At 44.1% G+C, this 20,970-nt stretch overlaps 1 protein-coding gene across 1 annotated transcript in view; it reads right to left on the reverse strand.

The window, feature by feature from the left end:
* The window catches only part of CPNE9 (copine family member 9), a 224,869-nt gene that overhangs the window by 56,693 nt on the left and 147,206 nt on the right, over window positions 1–20,970 (reverse strand). The window contains exons 7-12 of the mRNA XM_077451798.1: window positions 18,467–18,520; window positions 15,879–15,940; window positions 9,165–9,211; window positions 5,365–5,546; window positions 3,375–3,502; window positions 3,189–3,291 (exon numbers count right to left, since the gene is read on the reverse strand). Of these exons, the coding sequence (XP_077307924.1) occupies window positions 3,189–3,291; window positions 3,375–3,502; window positions 5,365–5,546; window positions 9,165–9,211; window positions 15,879–15,940; window positions 18,467–18,520 (576 nt within the window). The remainder of the gene's footprint in view (window positions 1–3,188; window positions 3,292–3,374; window positions 3,503–5,364; window positions 5,547–9,164; window positions 9,212–15,878; window positions 15,941–18,466; window positions 18,521–20,970) is intronic.

Here is a 20,970-nt window from a genome sequence, read left to right on the forward strand (position 1 = left end):
GTGTTCTCTCTGCAAAGACATTATCGGTTTAGCGGATGTGCGCTCGTGTCACCCCTGTATGCCTGATCAACATATTCGAGGTGCCATGACTTACACCTGCAGATAAGCTCCCATCAGCAGGAACGGTAGTCATTGGTTGTTGTATAAACTCATCCTGTGTTGACACTCACATCCTGTGTTGTCACATCCTGTGTTGACACTCACATCCTGTGTTGTCACATCCTGTGGAGAAAGTGATTGGCTGTCGGGGCCAGGGCTTCCTATTTGTGATTTCCTTTGTGTGTGTGAATAAAAGAGTCAGTGCACTGCTCGGCAGACAGTCGTGTTGAGATGAGCACATAAGCGCGGTCATGTCCGATTACTGGTGAAATGGAGACATGGGTTAAGTAACATGCATTATACCATTAGACTGAAAGGGCGCATGTTAGCGCAGGTGAGATTGATTATAGCCAAATCCTCACCACACTCCCCCACCCCTTCTCCATATAACTCCACGACATCTGTAACGGTGAAAAAAAGTGGCGGGAGATTGCCAAGATGGCATGACAACCCTGTTCGGCCCTGCTTATGCTGCCCCATATCGTATGCCGAACAGAATGTCTAGGAAGTGACGGGATATGTTTTATCAATGAGATCAGCACTGTGCACTTTTGTTCTGTTTAATACTGTGAGTTCATACTTCTCTTGTTATTATGATGTGACTGTGCTGGGATTAATGAGCTGGGGTCACTGAGGTGCTGAATAGTAGTTGGATTGCATAATATCTGAGTTGGCGGATAATTATCAAAAGAACTTGTACATGTGAGATGCTTGATAAAAGCGGTATTGTGCAATATCTATGTACACTCACCACTGATATCCATTCTCTGGACCGCAAATACATTCCTTCTTGCAGGTTTATCATTCAGCTGGTTTGAAGGGTCGGTAAAAGAATATGGATGTTGATGAAACATGCTATATTGGTAAAAGTATGCCTCTTTGTTCAACCTCACAAATATAAGGGGTGGTCTGAAGAGCTGCGCCCTAGCCTTGCCAGATATGATAGCAAGGAAATCAGATAATGCACAGAGGTTAGCAAAGTGGCCTTGCAGAACTGGGCCTTAAAATAAGCATATTAATACTGGAGGGATGTGTTCCCTAAGCTCTGCTTTATGTCTTTTATATTTAGCTATTTTTTTTTTTATTATTCAGAATATCTCCTATTCAGATTGTGGCACTGGGGTTCTCTCTATTATACTATCTACCAGACTCTGTTGAGTAGGCTCCAGGATGCTGTGTTAGAGGCACATGATGGGTTAACTGTGCTCGTTTGTTGGCTGGCCAATCCCGATGAGTTTGTTATCAGTGTGCTAGACCAAACTGTGCAACCCTCATAGAAGGGTTCTTTGACTGAGCCTGTGGTTGCTGGGCTGGAGTAACTGGCTGGGGTGTTGGACTGGAGCTTGTGTGCTAGGCTGAAAACTGTAGCTCAGGTGCTGAGCTGGAGCCTGTGGCTAGGGTAAAGGGCTAGAGCCTGTGGCTTGGGACACTGGGCTGGAACCTGAGGCTGGGGTGCAACCCTCATAGAAGGGTTCTTTGACTGAGGCTGGAGTAACTGGCTGGGGTGCTGCGCTAGAGCCTGCTGCTGGGGTGCTGCACTGGAGCCTGTGACTGGGGTTGGGGGCTGGAGCCTGTGACTGGGGTTGGGGGCTGGAGCCTGTGACTGGGGTTGGGGGCTGGAGCCTGTGACTGGGGTTGGGGGCTGGAGCCTGTGACTGGAGTTGGGGGCTGGAGCCTGTGACTGGGGTGCTAGACTGGAGGCCGTGTCCAAAATGATGGGCTGGAGCCTATGTCAGGGGTGCTAGGCTGGAGCCTGTTGCTAGGGTAGTGGGCTGGAGCCCATGACTGGGGTGCTAGGCTGAAACCTGTGTCTGTAGTGATGGCTGGGAGCCTGTGGCTAGCATAATGAGCAGGAGCCTATGGCTGGGATGCTAGGCTGGAGCCTATGTCTATAGTGATGGCCTGGAGCCTTTGGTTGAGGTAATGGGCTGGAGCCTGTGCCTTGAGTGATAGGCTGGAGCCTGTGACTGGGGGGAAGGGGGTTGGGCTGGGGTAGTGGGCTGCAACCTGTGGCTGAGGTGCTGGACTGGAGCCTATGGATGGGGGCGCTGGTCTGGAATAATGGGCTGGAACTTGTAGGTTGGGTAGTGGGCTGGAGGCTGGAGTCTGTGGTTGGGGTGCTAGACTGGAGCCAGTGTCTGGAGTAATGGCCTGGAGCCTGTGGCTAGAGTAGTGGGCTGGAGCCTATGGCTGGGGTGTTAGGCTGGAGCCTGTGTCTGTAGTGGGCTGCAACCTTTGGCTTGGGTGCTGGGCTGGATGCTATGGCTAGGGCGCTAGTCTGCAGTCTGTGTCTGGAATAATGGCCTGGTACCTGTGGGTGGGGTAGTGGGCTGGAGGTTGGAGTCTGTGGTTGGGATGCTAGGCTGGAGCCTTTGTCTGGAGTAATGGACTGCAGCCTGTGGTCAGGATAGTGGGCTTGAGCCCGTAGCTGGGGTCCTAGGCTGGAGCTTGTGTCAGTAGTGAGGGCCTGGAGCCTATGGCTAGGGTAGTGGGTTGGAGCCTGTGCCTGGAGTGATGGGCTAGAGCCTTTGGCTGGGGGGCTGGAGTAGTGGGCAGGAAACTGTGGCTGGGGTGCTAGGCTGAGAGACCTGTCACAGACCTGTTGAAGAGTAGAAACAAGACTTTCCATTTTACAGAAGGCTTTGTTTAGCTTGCCGTGTTCTCACGCACAGTCCCTGTGCAATATTCTCAATGCCAGCTGCTAAAGCGCTTTATCTAAACACAAACTGCAAATTTATTTTCTAAACCTCTAAAGATCCGAGAGTCCTATCAATCTGTCCCATACAGCTTTCTGAGCCCTGATGAATCTAGACTGTTCTAACCCACAAAGTGCATTGGTGTTTTATCTTCTGTTACTACAATAATAAATTATGAATAAATTTAAAAGCTTCCGAACTTTGCAACCATTGGCATGACGCTCTGATTGCTTTTCTAACCCCGGGACATGAAGCAGCTGTGCAGTGCGTGGCAATAAGTTGTGTATTGTACAGAATAAAGGAGAAAAGCTAATTTTTTTCTCAAGGGAAATAGAGAAACTTTAAAGAACTGATTAGTGAAATGAAATAAAGAGTTTAACTGTACAGACTTACATTTACAACAGCTTCTTTGGTCTGTGCCATATCGGAGATGACTCCATCGGTGATGATCAGAAGGACATAATACTGGGAACCATCCGTAACCTCACCGGCGGCACTAAAGGGGCAAGAAAAAAATTGTAGGACCACAATAATTGACTAAACCTTCAACGTCAGGTCAAATGACAGAAATCCACTTACCTGGCAACCTGATTAATAACTGGTGCAAAGTTGGTTGGCCCGTATAGCTGAACCGTTCGAAGACTTTTAAAGTAGGCCTCCAGCACACCCTGTATACCAACGCAGTTTGGATTATCCATGTCTCCATTCTAAAAACCAGATAGAGAGGTATAAAAAGACACAAAGAAAGACTTGCAAGAATTACCTTGAGGAAGCTGCATGTATGTCCTGCTTTCATTTACATGCATCCACCACGTTGCCCTGGTCTGTAAATGGCCGGATTAAAAGTTGCATCTATTCTCTTAACACCATTCCTGGCCTGGTGTTATTGTGATTTCCCGAAACGGAACACTGGTTGAGAAATAAGGGTCGTGTTGCATTTGTTGACTTATCACAACTAGGCCTCGGTGAGGTGGGGCGAAATGTGTCAGAGGTCACAGTTAGTGGAGAAGCACTGGCTAAGGCCACATAACACACTGTACATGGGTCGGGTGGAAGAGCAGCATTCCAGATGCCCATAATTGTTTGGGGTGCTTGCCGACAGTACCTACATGGCCCTCCTGTTCTAGCACCCACTGCTTGGACTAAGCTTGGGCGGAGCTGTATTTATATTTCAAGGGACTGTGTTTTTTAAATTCATTTTAACGATAGGCCCAATTTAATATAGATATACAATTTCTTTCAATGCTTTATTAAATAAAGTGAAGGTATGAAGCTGTTATAAAAGGAAACCTGTCAAGCGAGATGGACATAGAAGATGTCCCAAACCTTCCTGTCAAAATATTTGTTCCCTGTCTGTGAAGCCTGACCCTGATCAAGTATTTAGCTGAGGACTTCCAACTTTTCTTTGACTTATCTGCTTACCTGTTGGCCAGTACCTCAAAATAAACTGATGGTAGTTGGTAAGCATAGCAGTCAGTCAACTATTATTTTCATAATGGGGTCAACAATGGCACCCTATGTATTTCAGGAACTCCCTGTATGGCACTCCCTGTATTTCAAGCACCCTCTGTTTGCTGCCATCTTTATTTCAGGCACCCCCTGTATTTCAAGCACCCTCTGTTTACCGCCCCCCTAATTTCAGGCACCCCTTATATTTCTGAAACCCCCTGTATTTCAGGATACCCCTGTATTACACTAACTGTATTTTTGAGCCTCTGGAATGGAATCCCTTGTATTTATGGCAACCCCTGTAATGGCTTTTCCTGTACTTCAGGCAACCCCCTTATTTCAAGCACACCCTGTATTTCTTGCACCCCCTGTATTTCAGGCAACCCCTGTATGGGACCCCCTGTATTTCTGGCACCTTCTGTATTTCAGGAAACCTCTGTATTGCACCACCTGTATTTTTGAAACCACTGTATGGCACCCCCTGTATTTCAGGTACACCCAATTTCCTCCCTGTATTTCCGGCAACCTCTGTATTGCACCACCTGTATTTTTGGCACCACCAGTATGGCGCCACTTATATTTCAGGGACCCAGTGAATGGAATTCTCTGTATTTCTGGCACCCTCTGTATGGGACTCAATGTATTTCTGGCACCCCCTGTATGGGACTCAATGTATTTCTGGCACCCCCTGTATGGGACTCAATGTATTTCTGGCAACCCCTGCATGGAACTCAATGTATTTCTGGCACCCCCTGTATGGGACTCAATGTATTTCTGGCACCCCCTGTATGGCACCCCTGTATTTATGGAAGTCCTTGTATTTGAGGCACCCCCTATACTTCAGGCAGCCCCTGTATGGCACCTCTGAGTTTAATGACATGTTTGCTTTAAAGAACACACTGACCAGATTGATAATATCTGTTGCATGTTCAATAGCAGACTAATGATGTGCTGTAATATTTTTCTCAATTTGCCTTATTACAGTAGGTAAGCCTCCAAATTCTCCAAGGGAAAATCTTTCAGTCCCCTAACCTGCGCATGTGAAGTCGGTGGCATTGGAGTATTTTCGAGTCCCGTTAACTCTAGACTGAGGAAAATATGTCAGAAGACATTTACGCACCAGCGGGAACTCATGGGAAATCTTGCCATCTGGTGGGATCTTGGCACCGAACCCATATGCTGGGAATAGTTTGTCACTGTCATAGTCCTGGATTATCTCTCCGACAGCTTTCAGTGCCATGCCATATGCGTTTAGCTGGTACGGGTTCATGTAGTGGAGAGAGGTGGGCTGTGAGGGGTTACCTGGGGAGAAGAAAGAAGTAGAGCAGTTAGTGCACGCTAAAGAGAAGAACTTAGTCCAGATACACAGGCAGCCAAGAGATGAGAAGTCCCTAAAGAATAAAAGTCAGTATTTTAAATCTGAACCCCAGGCAATCAGCTAAAGACACCGATGAAACATATAAAATATTTATATATATGGACTTTTTTTATTTGCAAAACAGTTTGCAATTCTGTCCATCCAGTCTTGAGATTTACACAGCTTTGTCAGACACAGCCAGCCTTGAGAACTGACTTTTCTCTACTGCAGTTAAGTAAGACAGCTACCTTTTACCTCTTGTTTTTTTTTTTTGTGCCTCCTCCAGCCTGTGACTGGACAGTAAAGGAGAAGTAGCATACTGATGAGCTTTATCATTCTTTCACTCTGCTCTTTCATCCTATCAGCATTCTCCTTGTTAGTAAAAAGTACAGTGAATTAGCTCAATGTATTGTTGCTTTATCTGCCAGTCATATCATTGCTGTAAAGGGGATTGCAAGAGGATGATAGCAAGTCAAGTTGGGTACTTATAGTAATTGTTCAAAATACACCTGAGGCCCCTTTCACACCAGCAGACTGATCGGGTCTGCCTGTACGTTTTTCAGACAGACCGGATAGGACCATCCATTGTTCTCTATGGGGCAATGGATGTCAGCAGGATTCCAGCTGCTGTCTCAGGACCTGGATCATCTGCTGGTGGCACTGTGTCTCCCAGTGGGGAAGTTTGTAGTTCCAGTGTCCACCAGGGGGTGTCTCCCAGCAGCCAGCAGATCCCAGTAGTCAGTTCCATCTGGTACTGGCTGCTGGGAGGGTATTTAGCCCCTATTCTGCTGTTACACCTTGCTCCAGTGTTTTGATTTGCTGCCAGATAGCTGTTTATACTGTGCCTGCTATTGACCATGCCTTGTACTCAAACCCTGAACCCTGCTGCCTTTTTCCTATTTCCCCTTGGTTTCCTCTTCCTATATATTCCCTGCACTCCCCGTTTTATCTTGCTCTCCTTTGGTCCCCTTTAGTATATATTGTCTATAGTTAGTTTGAAAGCTAGGATTCGTTATTCTGTCAGGGCATTTAGGTATTGTGTCACTGAGTTTTTGGTTTTCTTATTTCTTTATCTTTACTGGTGTTTGGATGTCTTTTGTTTTATTATTAATAAATGCACTGTACTAGTGTGTGTGTGTGTGCCCAGAGTTCATCAGCATTAAACACAAAAGGTTGCAAATAGTTAACAATTTGTGATCTGATGATATGCAGACACACAGCAGGTTTCCCAGCTGTGCACGCCTAGAGAAGTTTGCAAACCACTGAGCCTGGGTACCGACAGCTGAGCAACTGTCAGCACTTAGCAAATCCACCCTGTCACAGGAGCCGCAAATCCTAAATGACATCATTGTTCAGAAAGGGTTAAATCTGGAGATTTGCTTTAAAAACCACAACCCACACAACATAAAAATCCAATTCAACAAATTTCTAATGTAAACTAGCAGACAATGCCACGACGCAGAGGTCAGACTTAGCTAGTTAGAGTTATGAGAGTGTACATACCTGACCCAAAGTGTGCTTTCATATAATTCCTCTAAATGGGAAGTACTACATATTTTCAGCAAGGGCACATTCTATTATTATTTTATATACCTTTTAGATTTTTACAAGCTGGAACTTCCATATTTTTGATATCGTGTTATATAAAACAACATGTAGATTGGCCACTAGAGGGAGATTTCACTGGCTGCTTGTATTAAGTCTAATATTGTCCCTTAAAGCCGAACTTCAGGCAATTTTTTTCCCCATGCATCCATGCAGTGGGGCTGTGCCAAAGCCCTCCAGCGCTTCTAACCATGCGATCGCTGAGCCACAGTAAGAATCGGCTGATGGCGATCAGCTGTTTACCATAGAGCTGACCAAGGACCAGATGGTCCCCGGTCATCCCTATGACCTTCAGGGGCTGGGCACGACGTTATGATGTCACCCGAGATTGTGTTTTTCTTTTTCTTTTTTTTAGGCTTTCCAGCCTAGAGGTGAGATCTAGGGACTTATAGACTCCAGCTCTCACTGTAAAGATGACCTGTCATGTCCTATCCCTATTACAAGGGATGTTTATTTCCTTCTAATAGGAATAAAAGTGGTGAAAAAAAAAAAATGTAAAGGGAAAGCGTCAAAATATAAAAATAAAAGTAGAATAAACAATAAAAAAAAAAAAAAATTTAAAATTGGCCCTGTCCCCGTGTGCTCGCTCGCAGAAGCAAACACATACGTCCATCGTGCCCGCATAGGCAAACGGTGTTCAAACCACACACGTGAGGTATCGCCATGAACATTAGAGCGAGAGCAATAATTCTAGCCAAAGACCTCCTCTGTAACTCTAAACTGGTAACCTGTAACAAAAATTTAAAGCGTGCCTATGAAGATTTTTAAGTACCGAAGTTTGGCACCATTCCACGAGTGTGCGCAATTTGAAAGCCTGACATGTTAGGTATCTATTTACTCGGATTAATATATCATCCTTCTCATTATGTAAAAAAAAAAATTCCAAATAAAAAAAAAGCGTTTGAAAAATTGCTGCACAAATACAGTGTGACATAAAATATTGCAATGACCATCCTTTTATTCCCTAGGGTCTCTGCTAAAAAAAAAAAAACACATATAACGTTTGGGGTTCTGAGTAATTGTCTAGAAAAAAAAATATATAATTTTTGCATGTAGGATAGAAGTGTCAGAATTGGCCTGGGTGGTAGGTGGTTAAGGTAAGTCTGTCATATGAGGTGCATACTAGCACATTATGATATTATCCTGCAGGGGCCCAACTTTTATTTTACGTTTATTACCGATTTAACTTCAGCAGAGACCAGTCAGGTCTCCTGCCTTGTGCTGTGTGCACAGCCTATTGCATTAGGGTGTGCACCCCAAAGCTCAAATACACATGCCTCAGCTGCACTGGACGGTGAATAAATAGGACGCGCTCTGTGCTGAGCAGCTTCCCGATCATTAACTGAAGCATAATAAACTCATTTTACTATGCTTCAGTTATGAGTGGACACAGTGAGTGAGTGTGTTCATTTAGAAAAGGAAGGGGCCAACATCAACATGGGGGGGCCCTGGCAGTAGGGAGAGTCGGCACCGCACAGAGTGATTAGGGCGTGCCCAGGCACACCTGGCACACCCCCCACCAGCACACACCCATAGCAGTGTGACAAAATTGTGTAAAATCTCAGGATTGGCTGGACAAGAATACATATCCATTGGCTGTAAAAGAAAGATATAGCTGTTTGTTCAGCTTTAAGGCCTGAGAACGATAAACATTCACCCTTTACAGCATCTACAAATAAACTCCGCTGCTTCGCGGACGAGAGTGAATCTCGCAGCCTCATTAGGCGCAGAGCAGAATGGGCAGCATCTGTGCATCCTGATAGTGAACTTAACCTCTACGGGCAACCTGCATCTTCGTGTTATCATAGCAACCCCCCCACACCCCTCCCTTCGCTCAGATCCTTGTTGCTTTCACGGCCATGAGACTCCTGCACTTAATTGGAATAATGGGAGAAAGTTGCAGGGGAGGTAAGAGAGAGAGAGAGAGAGATAGAAAAAAAATCCTTCATCACACTCACCGTTCGAAGCTGTGAAATCAATGGCAACTGTGAAGTTTAATTGCGTCCTAGAAGAAAAAAAAAAAAAAAAAGAAACAAGTAAAAGTAATTGCGGATTCTTCTCCCACTTCGTGTACTATCTGTGATGTGATGGCTGGATAATTTGCCAGGTTCTCCCCTGCTACTCCCTGAATGTAATTTCAATGATAGATAGAAGTATGGGACTCCTCTATAGTGTATTAAATGAACTTCAGCTGGCAGAGCCTCACTGAATAGATTGCTGCCGCTGCTCTTCGCCGTGTAGCGTAATGGTAGCACGGGGGGATTACAAGACTTAACATGATTTTTGCTGCCGCTTACAGAGTTATTTAGTTAACAAGTTGAAAAAATAAAAAGACGCATGTCCCTCAAGTCCATCCCTTCACAACCCCAGCAGTCTTGATCCTGAGCAGTGGTCTTCAAACTATGGCCCTCAGGCTGGATATGGCCCTTTGCTTGCCTTTATCTGGCCCTATTGGGCACTATTCCTCCCATTGATACGAAGCACTATTCCTCCCACTGACGCTAACAATAAGACACCATTCCTTTTGCAGACACCAAAAGTGGGGCGCTATTCCTCCCACTGACACCAACAATGGGGCACTATTCATCCCACTGACACCAACAATGGGGCGCTATTCCTCCCACTGACACCAACAATGGGGCACTATTCCTCCCACTGACACCAACAATGGGGCGCTATTCCTCCCACTGACACCAACAATGGGGCGCTATTCCTCCCACTGACACCAACAATGGGGCGCTATTCCTCCCACTGACACCAACAATGGGGCACTATTCATCCCACTGACACCAACAATGGGGCACTATTCATCCCACTGACACCAACAATGGGGCGCTATTCCTCCCACTGACACCAACAATGGGGCACTATTCCTCCCACTGACACCAACAATGGGGCGCTATTCCTCCCACTGACACCAACAATGGGGCGCTATTCCTCCCACTGACACCAACAATGGGGCACTATTCCTCCCACTGACACCAACAATGGGGCGCTATTCCTCCCACTGACACCAACAATGGGGCGCTATTCCTCCCACTGACACCAACAATGGGGCGCTATTCCTCCCACTGACACCAACAATGGGGCACTATTCATCCCACTGACACCAACAATGGGGCACTATTCCTCCCACTGAAATCAATGATGGGGCGCTATTCCTCCCACTGACACCAACAATGGGGCGCTATTCATCCCACTGACACCAACAATGGTGCACTATTCCTCCCACTGACATCAGTGATGGGATGCTATTCCTCCCTCTGATGCAAATAATGGGGTACCCCACTGATACCAATAAAGCATGATTCCTCCCACTAATACCAAACATGGGTCACTATTCCTCCTACCAATACCAGTGATGGGGCACTATTCCTCCCACAATTACAATGATGGGACAATATTCCTCCCAGTGATACCAGCAATGGGGCACTATTCCATCCACTAATGTTAATATTAGGGCATTATTCCTCCCACTAATACCAATGAAAGGGCACTATTCCTGCGACTAATACCAATGATTGGGCACTATTTCTCTCACTATTAACAATGATGGGGCACTTTTCTTCTTACTAATATCATTGATGGGGCACCATTCCTCCAACAAATACCAATGATGAGGCACTTTTCCTTCCACTATTACCAATAATGATTGCACTATTCCTTCCACTATTACCAAGGATGGGGCACTATTGCTCCCACTATAAATAATGATGGGACACTATTCTTCCTACCAATACCAATGATGGGGCACTATTCCTCTTACTTTTTGTATTGAACTGTACTGTAATTGTGTTGCCCCCCCCCATACATTGTAAAGTGCTGCGTAAACTGGTGGCACTATATAAATTGTGTATTATAATAATAATAATAATACTATTCCTCCCACTGATAACAATGATGTGGCACTATTCCTCCCACTGATACCAATGATGGGGCACTATTCCTCCCACTGATACCAATGATGGGGCACTATTCCTCCCACTGATACCAATGATGGGGCACTATTTCTCCCACTGATACCAATGATGGGGCACTATTCCTCCCACTGATACCAATGATGGGGCACTATTCCTCCCACTGATACCAATGATGGGGCACTATTCATCCCACTGATACCAATGATGAGGCACTATTCCTCCCACTGATACCAATGATGGGGCACTATTCCTCCCACTGATACCAATGATGGGGCACTATTCCTCCCATTGATACCAATGACGGGGCACTATTCCTCCCACTGATACCAATGATGGGGCACTATTCCTCCCACTGACACCAATGATGGGGCACTATTCCTCCCACTGATACCAATGATGGGGCACTATTCTTCCCACACCAATGGTGGGGCACTATTCCTCCCACTGACACCAATGGTGGGGCACTATTCCTTCCACGATTACCAATGATAGTGCACTATTGCTCCCACTATTAATAATGTGCGGGGGGGGGGGGTGATCTGGGGTTTGGGGGGTAATAAAAAGAATTTGATTTAAAAATGTATAATGTGTGGGCACTACTTCTCTCACTAATACCAATGACAGGGCACTATTCCTCCTCCTACTGACCACATGCGCTATGCAATTTGTTTACTCCCACTAACCACCAAGCCTGAGACAGTGGGGATTATTTACTAAAGGCAAATCCATTTTGCACTACAAGTGAAAACTACAAGTGCAAAGTGCACTTGAAAGTAAAGTTGCTGTAGATCCGAGGGGGACATGCAAGGAAAAAAAAAAAAAAGCACTTTAGCTTGCACATAATTGAATGGTAAAATCAGCAGAGCTTCCCCTCATTTCAGATCTACCCCTCAGATTTACAGCGACTGCACTTCCAAGTGCATTTTCAGTGCAATTTCAAATGCACTTTGCAGTTGTAGTTTGCACTTGTAGTGCAAAGTAGATTTGCCTTTCGTAAATAACCGCCCATTGTCTACTTCCTCTGATGCCTGGATATCTTCTACTCTTAATGGCTACAGTTTGCCCCCTACAGTTTGAAGGATAGTACACTGGCCCTTTGTTTAGAAAACTTGCAAAACCCCTAAACCAGGGATAAGCAAGAAATCCTCTGTTTTGCTTCAGTGACATTATTACAGAGCCAATCAAGGCCTTTACTAGTTGGAGCCAGGGGAACGTGATCTGAGAAGGCACCCTGCCTTCCTTTCTCCAGACGCCAGCTCTGATTGACAGTGGAGAGCCATCACATTGATAACCTTTCTTAGCCCCTGTACACACGGTCGGACATTCCGACAACCAAATCCGTTGGATTTTGTCCGACGGATTTTGTCCGAAACTGTTGCATACACACAGTCAGACAAAGTTGTCGGAAAATCCGTCGTTCAGAACGTGATGATGTTATTTCGTTACGACGGGACTACGTTCAGGCTAGTAGCCAATAGCTTTGATGTAGGAATTTGATCTGAGCATGCGTGGCACTTTTTCCAATCAGAATTCTCTACACATGATCGGAGTATGTCCGATCGAAGCATTTTGTCAGAAAATTTTACCAACAAGTTGGAAAACTTGGTCTGTCGGATACTCAGACGGAAACAGTCCGATGGAGACCACACACAGTCGGAATATCCGACAAATTCCGTCGGAATCTCCAACCGTGTGTACAAGGGCTTAGAGCGCATCGAAAAGCTTTTCCATTCCACTGATGGTGACAACCCTGTAGTGAATACACTACAGGCCTTGTAATGTTGTCATCCTTCTAGAGCAGTGATGGCGAACCTTGGCACCCCTGATGTTTTGAAACTACATGTCCCCATGATGCTCATGCACTCTGCAGTGTAGTGGAGCATCATGGGAAACGTAGTTTTAAAACATCTGGGGTGCCAAGGTTCGCCATCACTGTCCTAGAGGAAGACTGGCGAGCTGTCAAAATCACTAGGTATTTTATTTTTAATTAAAAAAAAAGCATATTTTAAAATAAACAATGCACTTTTACTTTATTGGAATGGTGCTGCATCAAGGATTTGCAAAAACAATTATAAATGCACCCAATCGCACAAAATGCAAAAATGTGCATTTATTTATTTTGTTTGCATTTGAGCTTGCAAAGCACTGCGACCAATTTTTATTATTATTTTTTTATTTTTTATTCTGTAGACTGCACAGCCTCCCTTGGCATTTCTTTTCCCCATAGAGAAACCTACTCTGCTGCTGTACTCGCTCTTGCAGTTTTGCTGTGAGGTGCCTGCTGGGAGCCAATGTCAATCAACACAGGATAAATCAATTTGGACTCTAATGCCGTGTACACACGAGCGGAATGTCCGACAGAAAAAGTCAGACGGGAGCTTTTCATCATATATTCCGATTGTGTGTATGCCCCATCTGACTTTTTACGTTGAAAATTCTGATGGACCTAGAAAGAGAACATGTTCTAAATTTTTCTGACTGAACCAATTCCTTTGGGGAAATACGCTCATCTGTATGCTGTTCCAACAGGTCCAAAAAAACGACGCATGCTCTGAAGCAAGTACGAGATGGAAGCTTTTGGCTACTGGTTGTTGAACTTCCTTTTTCTAGTCCCGTCGTACGCGTTGTATGTCAACGCTTTCTTGACGGTCGGACTTTGGTGTGACCGTGTGTATGCAAGACAACTTGAGCGGAAACCCGTCGGAGAAACCTTCAGAGTTTATTTCAACGGAAAAAACGCTAGTGTGTACACGGGCATTATTATTTGGTCTGGCGCTCCTTCTATTGGTACAGTTTTTTTTTTTTTAATCCACACAGGAGGATTGGGCAGGATAAAAGAACTATGGAGATACAGGCATGCCTTGGATTGGCACAGCATCCAATACTTCCATCATCAGTCTGACACCCCCCCTGCACAGTGCTCCAAACAACATCTGCATGGTCCTGCCATTAACGGCGGCTCTCTGAGCAGTGCTGTCAACCGGGCCACTGTGCAGGGGGGAGTCGGGACTGATGGAGACCCTGGCTCTTTGTTGAGCAGCGGTCCAACTCTCCAATGTGCTACCAGCACAGAGAATTTTAACCCTTGCTGCAGCAAACGAATACAATAAAATAAAAAATAAAAATAAAAACATGGATCTGCTTGTGTGCTTAGCGTGGGGGAAAAAAAAAAAAAGCAGAAATGAAGCAGAACTGTCAGGTTAAACAGGTATTTTAGAGCAAATATATAAAAATTAAGTAACGTTTACCAAAAACAACATGGAAACACAAACACACATACAGGATCTGAATTTCTGACGTAACATAGGATTTAAAAACCAATTGAAGGTTAATTTTTTTATTACTGTAATGCTGCATAAAAACAGTAATAAATGTGGGCATTTTTTTTTTCTCAATCTTAATTTTATTAGAAAATTATTATACAAACAGACAAATATGCATACATTAATGGCATAATCATACCATCAGTCAATTTACAAATACATTATACAAGCTTACATAACAAAAAAAAAACACAACAAAACAAAACAAAACAGAAAAAAAATGTGGGCATTTTTAAAACAGATTTTTTGTGTGCGTCAGACTCTATCAGTCTGAGGTACCCCCTGCAAAGTGCACCAATCAACAGCTTTCTCGTTCTCTGAGTAGTGCCATCTACTGGACCACTGTACAATGAAAAAAGGGGGGAGGGGAACTTATCTGGTTTGCTGGATACCCAGACTTCCTAATTTTGTGTTAAAGTGGTTGTAAACCTCAGACACGAAACATGAACAAAGCACATCCTTCTATTATGTGTACCTGTCTCAATTTAAAGCACAGAGTGTCATTTCTCTTTACTTCCCCTTCATATGTTATCTGCATGAGTCACTTCTGACAGCTTTTCCAACTATAAGCGATAAAATGTTGGCATAGGGGAGCTCCAGCACACAGCCTGTGATTGACAGCCACAGCTGTGAACGTTCCCCTTGTACTGAGATGAGGGAGGTTGAATCAGGGTTCAGAGCTCTCTTCACTGAGCTCTGCAGTCTGAGACTTCAGATCCCTCCCCCCCTACTGTTCACAGATGAAAGATGCTGTGAGAAATGTTTGTTTTGAAAGGCTGAAGAAAAGAGAGGCTGCAGATAAACAGATACAACCTATGTAGGAGGATTTGATTCATCTCTGTGTATCACCTGACGCCAGTCATTTATTTGGTCTATATAAGGGGTTTTAACCACTTTATGCAGCATACTGACTCTCAAGTCTGCTGCTACAACAGATAATTTGGTATAGATTGTGAACCTCCGGGAGAACCAATTAATTTCACCTAAAACAGATAATTTGAACACTTGCTGCAGCAAACTAGTAAAAAAAAATAAAAAAAAAATGCCAAGGTTCATTATTGTTAATGCAGGCGGACTATATTACAGTAATAATATAAAAAAAAAGCTTCAATTTGGCTTTAACGACCTGCGGGACGTTTTTTTCAGATACTTGGTGATTTATTATGGTCAGTGCTAAATAATAAAAATGCTAAAAATATTGTTGTATCTTTATTTTGTTTTACACAGATAAATATTCCAATTTTTCAAATGATTTCCTCTGATTTTCATTCTTGTTCACAGAGCTCAATAGCTCAATTTGCAATTTAGATTCTCAAGTGATGAATCAGAGGAGTGACTCCTCCCTTATCAGACAACCATAGCTATTTTATCATGTTTATAAAGGAGGGCATGTACAAACTTTAATTTACAGCACAAAGATGACACTTACCCTCCTTTGATGTAGTCGACAAATGTATATTCAGATTCAGCCTTGAAAGACAAAAGTGTCACCTGTGAGACAGTAATTAATAATTAAAAAACAGTGATAGAAATATATAGTTAAAAAATATATATAATATTGTCATCACTTTTTCACTTTGTTTTAGCATAGGCTTGGAGGCTGTCAGGTTTTTTTGCCTGTGCCCTGATGAGATGATGTTGCCCCCACTTACTGTTTTTTTTTTTTTATTCTGTCCCAGTGACACCCACACTCCTCCCACTTCTTGTACAGGTGACACAGGGACAGGAAGTTAGGGAAAATCTCCTCGAATTGGGCCACAGATGGGGATAAAATCCAGGAAAAGCTCTAAACGTTCCCTGTTCTATCCAAAATAAATAATAATATTTTGGCTAAAGCAGGACATTCTAGAGGAAAGCTTCTCCAAGCTTACTCCATTGCTGCTCACATATGGCAGAATTCTAGAGGATTGGTTAGATCGGGGTCTCCAAACTTTTCAGTATAAAGCCACATAGTATATTTCACAAATATTCGTTGGATGAAAAAAAAATGCCCGTTAGAGACCCCCTTACATCAAGAACCCTATCAGAGTACCCATCAGAGCTCCCCTTACATCAGGTTCTCTATCTGAGTCTCCCATTACATCAGGTTCCCCACCCAACTCCCCCCTCTATATAAGGTTCTTCCTCTGAGCCCCCCCTTACCTTCATGTCACTATCAAAGTCCTTCCTTATATTAGTGAAGAAATGTCATCAGCACACCAAGGATTCCTCGAAAGGGTAAAAGCTTTATTCCGTGGTCACCTTCCCTGATGAAGGGGCCCTACGTGGCTCAGAAACGTTGCTGTGTATTTATCATGTGCCCACAGAATAAAAGCTCCCCTTACATCAGGTTCTCTGAGTCTCCCATTACATCAGGTTCCCCACCCAACTCCCCCCTCTATATAAGGTTCTTCCTCTGAGCCCACCCTTACATTCATGTCACTATCAAAGTCCTTCCTTATATTAGTGAAGAAATGTCATCTGCACACCAAGGATTCCTCGAAAGGGTAAAAGCTTTATTCCGTGGTCACCTTCCCTGATGAAGGGGCCCTGCGTGGCTCAGAAACGTTGCTGTGTATTTATCATGTGCCCACAGAATAAAGCTTTGGTCCCTTTCAAGGAATCCTCGGTGTGCTGATGACATTTTATTCACTTCCTTACATTAGGGTTACTATTAGAGCCTCCCCTTACATCAGGGTCCTCATCAGAGTCCCCCCTTACATTAGTGTCACTATCAATGTCCTTCCTTACATTAGGGTTCCCAATAGAGTCTCTCCTTACATCAGGGTTCCCATCCGAGTCCCCCCTTACATTAGGGTCACTATCAATGTCCTTCCTTACATTAGGGTTCCCAATAGAGTCTCCCCTTACATCAGGGTTCCCATCCGAGTCCCCCCTTACATTAGGGTCCCCTTTAGAGTTCCCCCTTACATTAGTGTCACTATCGGAGTCTTTCCTTACATCAGGGTTCCCATTAGAATCTCCCCTTACATCAGGGTTCCAATCAGAGTCCCCCTTACATCAGGGTCCCCATTAGATTCTCCCCTTACATCAGGTTACCTATCAGAGTCCCCTATTAAGTCAGGGTTACCCATCAAAGTCCCTCCTTATATCATGGTCCTCATTAGAGTCTCCCCCTTACACTATAGTCCCAATCAGAGTCTCCCCTTACATCAGTGTCCCCATCAGATTCTCCCCTTACATCAGGGTCCCCATCAGATTCTCTCCTTATATTGGTTTACCCATCAGAGTTCCCTATTACATCAGGGTTACCCATCAAAGTCCCTCCTTATATCATGGTCCTCATTAGAGTCTCCCCTTACACTACAGTCCCCATCAGAGTCTCCCCTTACATCAGGGTCCCCATCAGATTTTCCCCTTACATTAGGTTACCCATCTGAGTATACTATTACATCAGGGTTACCCAATAAAGTCCCCCCTTATATCATGGTCCCCATTAGAGTCTCCCCTTACACCATAGTCCCCATCAGAGTCTCCCCTTACATCAGGGTTCCCATCAGAGTCCCCCTTACATCAGAGTCCCCATGAGATTTTCCCCATACATCAGGGTCCCCATCAAAATCCCCCCTTTACATCATGGTCCCCGTCAGAGCCCCCCTTAAATTATGGTCCCCATCAGAGTTCCCCTTTACATTAGAACCTCTGCTTACTGCTTACCTTAATCAGTGCACACTGAGGATATAGCACTGACCTTAGCTGGGGGCTGGATAAAATCCAGCGGGCTGGATGTGGCCCAAGGGCCATAGTTTGGTGACCCCTAAGTTAGAGTAAGAGAGCATCTTACACCGTCTATTACTTTGGCCTTCTATCGCTTATTCACGCAAGCAAAACTATTAACACAGCTTTACGTTATCACTGGAGTATTGGTCCGCTTTAATAGGCATCATCAATTTTGTAGTCCTACCGACGTCCAAACAAGATAAATAACTGCGGCGCCCAGCTGGTGGTAGGCAGTAATCTGCTTGAGGTCACTGATTTGGTATAGACATAGCCCAGGTCCATTAGGAGCTCACTCACCGTCCCCGAGTTGATATATTTCTTCTTTTTGCACTTCTTTTTTGGATTTAGTACCTAAGACAAAGGAATGACAAGTCAAGGATGTTCCTCCTGTTACTGACAAACAGAGCCCCATTCATCTTCATTAGCGCAGCTCCTTGCACATTCATTACCGAGAAAGAGAGCTCCATTCTGGTAGACCTCTGGACTCACCGTCACAATTAAAATGACACATGTAGAAAAGTGTTGTACACACACGGTATAATGGCTGTGCCAGGAGATGGGGGGGATGAGACCGTCAGACTAATAACTATTCTAGCACCTGTATATCTCTATAGGCACTCGCCACGAGGAGCTACAGAACAAAAGAGGAGCTCTGGAATCATATGAATATTACATTAAATGTATTAACTAAGCGGCTTGTTCCCGTTTTAGGTTACATCAAAGACCCCCGCCGTTATATCCTTAAGGCACAAATAGTCTTTATGATGCATAATCGGTTGGAGAAGTTGAGATGCTTTTTTCTATATATATGAGAGGTCATGGAGGCAGTTTTAAAATGCAGCTTGTTTTCCACGTTTAAAAAAAAAAAAAAAGTATACCTTTATATTTTTGAGCGGTGGCATAATTAAAAACCACGGGGTTCTGCTGCAAAATGTGACCCTAGGCAGCTTGATATCTCCATGCTATGAAAACGTATCTACAGCCGAAATAATATATTCTTTCTTTTTGGAGAGAGCAGAGAATACGTAAAACCTCAGATTTTTTTTTTTTTGCCACAATGGGGAGATTTCTCTATGCTTCCTGACCCACATATACAGTGAATAAATAAAGTGAAAAAAATTAGGGGAAATGCCCCTTGGAAGAGTTCCTTTCACTTCCTGTTACGGGGATAACTGTAATGCCCCTTACACACGATTGGAAATTCTACCAGCAAAAGTCCGATGTGAGCTTTTGGTTGGAAAATGTGATCCTGTGTATGCTCCATTGGACTTTTGCTGGTGGAATTTCGGCCAGCAAAATACTGAGAGCATGTTCTCAATTTTTTGGTCGGAAAAAGTTCAGATTGGAAATTCCGATCGTCTGTACGAATTCCGACGCGCAAAATTTTGACGCATGCTCGGAAACATTGAACTTCATTTTCTGGGCTCATCGTAGTGTTGTCCGTCACCGTGGTCTTGGCGGTTGTAAGTTCAGAGAACTTTTGTGTGACCGTTTGTATGCAAGACAGTTTGAGCGGAATCCCGTCGGAAAAACCAGAGCTTTTTCCGACCAAAATTCCGATAGTGTGTACGCGGCATAAGGCTTAGTTACACTTGTAGTTGGGAATGGTGGGGGCTGAGGGGTTGGGGCGTTGGGGCACAAAAATAGGCGGTTTTACCCCATCTGACCCCTTTAAGCTGCAAATGTAATCAGACTGAGTTATACACATACAAAAAATAAGGCTCTCATCAGCCATAGGAAACCTTGTATTTTATAAATGAATACAATGCTTTCTCTCATTGGCTGAGGTGGAGAGGTAGGCAGATGATGTCACGATCTCCAACTCAGAAAATCACAGGAAGCCTTGTATTCATCCATAAAATACAAAGCATCCTGTGAAAGGCTGAGCAGTGCTCAGCCTAACTCAATTTTGTTCTGGGAACCCCTTACTGCTGGCAGAACACAGCGTTGTATACTATACATAGTTGATGCTACATATAGTTTATGCAGAGCTTATACAGAGCTGACAGCAGTTGCATTCATTAGTAAAGGAAATCATTGAAAAAGTGGCAGAATACACGTAATTAGGCTTTAATGAATCCTGATCTGGGTTCTGGAGGCTTTATAGAGCTTTGGGTGAGATAAAGCCTTCATTCCTGGACCCATATCTTACCTGGTAGCCAGATCTCATTATTAGTCTCAGCTATCCACAGGCCTTTATATAATATAAAAGATGCTCAGATCATATAAGATGACTGACTGATGCTCTAGGCTCTCTCAATTTTTTCTGTTGTGGGACTTTGCTGCTGAGTAAAAAGGCTGAGTGCTGACAAAACACTAAAAGAGGTGCAAGCACTGCCTGCTTTTTTTGGAGAACACATTAGAGGTCACCCTGTTAGTTTAGGTAGTGGTTTGGTCAAACAGATTATATATATATATATATATATATATATATATAGACTTGCTGAACAACAAGTGCAGGACAATCCTGCTTAGACTGTTCCTGTGTGCTCCTGTCTCACATGATTTACCACTGCCAGTACCAGCTGAGCCTGCCCCCCTTACATTGTTCAACATAGGTGATGTCTACTGCCTCAACTTGATAAGCACCACACTCAGGACCAGGTTGAAATTATATCTACTCTTGGATAGACTGGGGAAGGGTTAAAACCCATCAGTTTTTTGCTGTCGCTCTCATACTAACTGTCTTAGTATCCATTGTTGCCAAAACTGGAAGGGAAAATCCAAAAGTTTGAGTTGTCATTGGTGGAATAAAGGGGACATCTTCACATCAAGTCACATTATGGTAACAACAGTCTAAT

Source organism: Lithobates pipiens, unplaced genomic scaffold, assembly GCF_037356315.1.
Source record: "Lithobates pipiens isolate NorthernLeopardFrog02 unplaced genomic scaffold, aLitPip1_a1.2 Scaffold_23, whole genome shotgun sequence".
Classification (NCBI taxonomy): domain Eukaryota; kingdom Metazoa; phylum Chordata; class Amphibia; order Anura; family Ranidae; genus Lithobates; species Lithobates pipiens.